General features: G+C 40.4%; 1 protein-coding gene across 1 annotated transcript; it reads left to right on the plus strand.

Moving 5' to 3' along the window:
* Positions 1-2184: 2184 nt before the first annotated feature.
* On the plus strand, positions 2185-3093 carry LOC135206819 (craniofacial development protein 2-like). The gene has a single exon (XM_064238309.1). The coding sequence runs from the start codon at positions 2185-2187 to the stop codon at positions 3091-3093; it is 909 nt and encodes a 302-aa protein (XP_064094379.1).
* Positions 3094-4592: the final 1499 nt, after the last annotated feature.

The following is a 4592-nucleotide window of genomic DNA, read 5'->3' on the forward strand; positions in this document are numbered from 1 at the left end:
ACACCCATTAAAAGGTATCTACTTTTTATTGCTGCACTAATAATACCGATGTTATTGCGAGTTCTATGAGCTACTGACATGTGGGTCATTTACTGATCTTTACCTTCCTAATCCCCCAATCCATGACGACATCATTAATTTTTAGAATTTCACAGGATAACCCCATTGTGAAAATCACCGCCTCTTAATTTGATTTGGTCCACACGGCACCTGTCTGATGAAGGACCGAGTGGTGGTTTTTGGAAGTTTTGCTTCAATGATTTTACTGATTGCTGTGGATTACACAGCATACCATTTGTGTAGGAAATCACACCTGTAAAACACTTTGGTCATCAAAATCGCGAACAAATTCTTCATTAGGGACCTCACCAAGTGATTTTTCCATTTTTCCAAGACCATTAGAAGCTCCGTCTGTGATAGAGCTTATATAAGGAACAGCTTGGATCTGATGCGTATGAAGTTGCGCGCAAAAACTGTTCAGAACTTTATTCCAAATCAAATTACTAACTTGTGTGAGGCCTCCGAATTTTAGGAGCACTTCCTTGCACACAAGGAAGACGCTTCTGCATCCTGGTGAACGAGTTAATGAATTAATGATTGCTAAAAAAATGACCCTCTGTTCATCTGCTTGAAGTGTACGCAGCAGCCCGACCTCGTATAATGCATGTCATGGGTCAGGTGTAAACAGTAAATGTTTTTATTGTCAAGGAAGCATAGGAGCTATGCGTAACGAGCGCTCTGCATTTTGTTAAATCTCTCTATAAGCATAACACTGATTTTTCACACAAACTCCCATTCAAAATGTCTGACAGTGATGTGGACACAAATTGAAGATGAAAAATTTCAAATACATATGATGAAATTACACTCTTTCAGTCATTATAAGGCTTCAGAGAATTATGTCTCGAGGGGGGGGGGTTTTAGAGGGAAGTACCAGAAAACATTGTCGTAAATCATCTTTGAAAGAAATAGGTCTTTTATCAGAATATTGGAGCAGGATGTCATTCAAAATTTACATATTTTTAGATCGTCCATATATAAGGGATTCGCACGCATTATTTAAACGTATGAAGTAGTTTCAGAAGCGAATTTTGACGCGTTAAGTTAAAAATACCTAATGAAATGAGAAACTAAATTAACTTGACAAATCTAGTAGCAATTGAGATATTACCAAATAAAATATATGTAACAAAAAGTATTGAATAATCGCCACAGATGGATTTTAGTTTTGATAAGTAATATTATAATTTTATCCACTTCTTTTCAGCAAGCTGTGCAATGTCCGTACTGGACGTAACTACGGATGTAAAGACGTAATACTAAAAAACCCCTCCTTCATTTCTAACCACAGACTCAAATGAAATCTGAAGTCAGCATGAGTGACCACTGGATTTGACCAAAATACCTCCACGACAAGAATAAATTACCATATATTCTATTTTTTAACTGTGAAATACTGTTCCTACCTTCTTCACAAATATTGCATCCTTCTAATATTCAATAATGAAAATCAAGATTAGGAAAATGCATTACGAATCCATATGCAGCGGTCATATATAAACTGCACCCATGGGTAGGGGGAGCTCATTAGTCTTGAATGACAGTCCTCCTGAGAGAAGGAAACTCTGAGGTAAAACCAAATCCTTCAACGGTAAGGCAGGCGGAAGAGAGGGACATTGATTTGAAATCCAACGGCTGCAATAGCGGAAGAAAGGTTGCAACTGTAAGGGGGGTGCAGTCGTCGCAATCATTTGTGCCACTGGAAATAACCATTGCAGTGAAGCTCGTGGGTCTCCTGTATGTGCAGCAGTTTATCCACGTTAAACAATCTCACGCACAGGCGTCTCTGGGAAGTACGACTAGTGGGGCATTTCAAGCTGCCGGCGACCAGAGAGATGGTGGGGGAAGGACTGTGTTATCTGGAAGCTCTTAGTCTCAACTAGCACGTCAGCGGTGGATGCTTAGTTCAGTCGCTCAACTTTTGGATGAAGCAGGAGAGTTGTTCGGCAGTGGCATCCATGTCTGAGCAGCCGTTTTAGGATCCACTCTGCTCACCCTGAATGGGGAAGGGGCTAGAAAAGGTGCCCTAAACATAGTCTGCTTCAAACCTGCCTGCCTGGAAAACCGCATCCAGGGGGCCACACCACTTTGCGGTCGAAGAACTATACAACTTAAATTTGGAACATGAATGAACGAACACTACTAGAGGAAAATGAAAACAGACCCGAACGCAGAACTGCCTTTGTTGCTAGGGAGCTCCATAGACTTAATTTAGATATAGTGGCACTTTCTGAGACTCGTATCGCCGGTGAGGGACAACTGTGTGAAGAAGGTGGTGGCTACACATTCTTCTGGAAGGGACAGGAACCTAAAACACCAAGAAAGCATGGTGTAGGTTTTGCTGTAAAAAATTGCATGCTTTTCAGTTTAACAGAGTACCCAAGTGGCCTAAATGAACGCCTAATGACACTCAGACTAAATCTTGAGGGAAATAAACATGCCACAGTGATCAGTGCTTATGCTCCAACCCTTCTTGCAGAGGATCAAACAAAAGAATTATTTTATGCCGCTTTAGACACAGCTCTCACAGCTATCCCAAATGAAGACAAAGTAATCCTTTTAGGTGACTTTAATGCCAGAGTAGGACGAGACAGTGACATCTGGAGAGGTACCATTGGAAAAGAGGGTGTTGGCAAAATTAATGCAAATGGAACACTCCTACTCTCGAAGTGTGTAGAACATGATCTGGTAGTAACTAATACTCTTTTTAGGCAGAAAATAAACTTAAAACCACCTGGCAAACATCCAAGATCTAAACATTGGCATCTCTTAGATTACATTATAGTAAGATCTCGTGATCAAAAGGATGTATTGCTTACAAGATCAGTGACAGGATCCGAAGACTGCTGGACTGACCACCGCCTGGTATACTCTTGTATTAGGATGAAGATATTGACTAAAAAGAGAAACGCGCATGCACTAAAGCGACTGAAGTTCAACGTTGATTCACTTAAGAACGACTCGAATAAGCTTGAACTTCAGCGGTGTCTCGCTAATAAACTAGAACAGGAATATCCACCCAATAGTTGTTGATCACTGGAGTAGATTAAGGATTCCATAATCAGCGCATGTAAAGAATCAGTTGTTCTGAAGAAATACGAACATCAAGATTTGTTTGATCAGAATGATGCAACTATTCAAGATCTTATTCAAAAGGCCAGAAATATCTGTTTGAACATCTGAATGAAGCAAAGTCTGAAACAAAGAAGAAAATACACTGCACAGCAAAAGCTCAGATACAAAATGCCACAAGGGAAATGAAAAATAAGTGGTTGACAGACAAAGCAAATGAGCTCCAATCCTTCTTTGACAGAAATGACATGAGAAGCCTTTTCAGTGGAATGAAAACTATATTTGGGCCAAGTTCCCAAGGGCTAGCACCCTTACGTAGTCAAGACGGCACTGGACTCCTTAAAAACAATAATGAAATCCTGTCTCATTGGAAAGAACATTTTGAAGAACTACTTAATAGAGACCCTGTGATAGACGAGGATGTACTACAACAACTCCCTCATCTCCCACTGGATATGACACTTGCAGTGGTACCAACTCTAGAGGAAGTGGAGTTGGCTATCTTCTCTATGAAGAACAACAAAGCTGCGGGACCCGACAACATTCCTGCCGAAATATATAAATATGGAGGACCAACCTTACATCGTCACTTCACCAACTAATTGAAAAAATCTGGATGCATGAGAAAATTCCAAATGACCTTATAGATGGAATTATCAACACAATGTATAAGAAAAAAGAGGACCGATCAGTTTGTGGAAATTACAGAGGAATTACCCTCCTGTCAGTAGCTGGAAAGGTCTTTGCAAGAATTCTTACAACAACACTAACACCTCTAGCTGAGAAGATCCTACCCGTCTCAATGTGGTTTCAGACCTGCTCGTGGTACAACTGACATGGTTTTCTCGGCGAGACAGTTGCAAGAAAAATGTCGAGAACAACAAAAACCCCTTTACATGGGATTCGTTGACCTGACTAAAGCTTTTGACAGTGTCAAGCGTGAGCTGCTCTGGGATATACTATCTAGATATGGATGCCCACCCAAAATTCATAAAGATCCTAAGGCTACTACATGATGATGTATCGGTGACTGTAAATGGCTAATGGTAGCCTTAATGAACCTTTCAAAGTTAAGTCAGGCAGCGTAAAACAGGGTTGTGTCGCTGCTCCTACCTTGTTTTTTCATATTTATAACTGTTGTTTTGCACCTCATTCAAGATGAATTGCCTGCAGGTATCTCCATCAATTACAGAACAGACGGAGGAATATTCAATCTGCAGCCGGCTTTAAAAAGGCAAGAACTAATGTCAGTGTTACTGCTATTGTTGAGCTTCAGTATGCAGATGACAACGCTATCTGTGCTCAAACCGAAAATGATCTGCAAATTATACTGAATGCATTTGCAAATGCTTACTCTCCTCTTGGACTTTCCATCAACATCAGAAAAACCCAAGTATTATATCAGCCACCCCATACTTGAAGCCATAAGAGTTGCACCTACTATAGAAATTAATGGAGAA

The sequence above is a fragment of the Macrobrachium nipponense genome, chromosome 31 (genome assembly GCF_015104395.2).
Source record: "Macrobrachium nipponense isolate FS-2020 chromosome 31, ASM1510439v2, whole genome shotgun sequence".
NCBI classification, from domain to species: Eukaryota; Metazoa; Arthropoda; class Malacostraca; order Decapoda; family Palaemonidae; genus Macrobrachium; species Macrobrachium nipponense.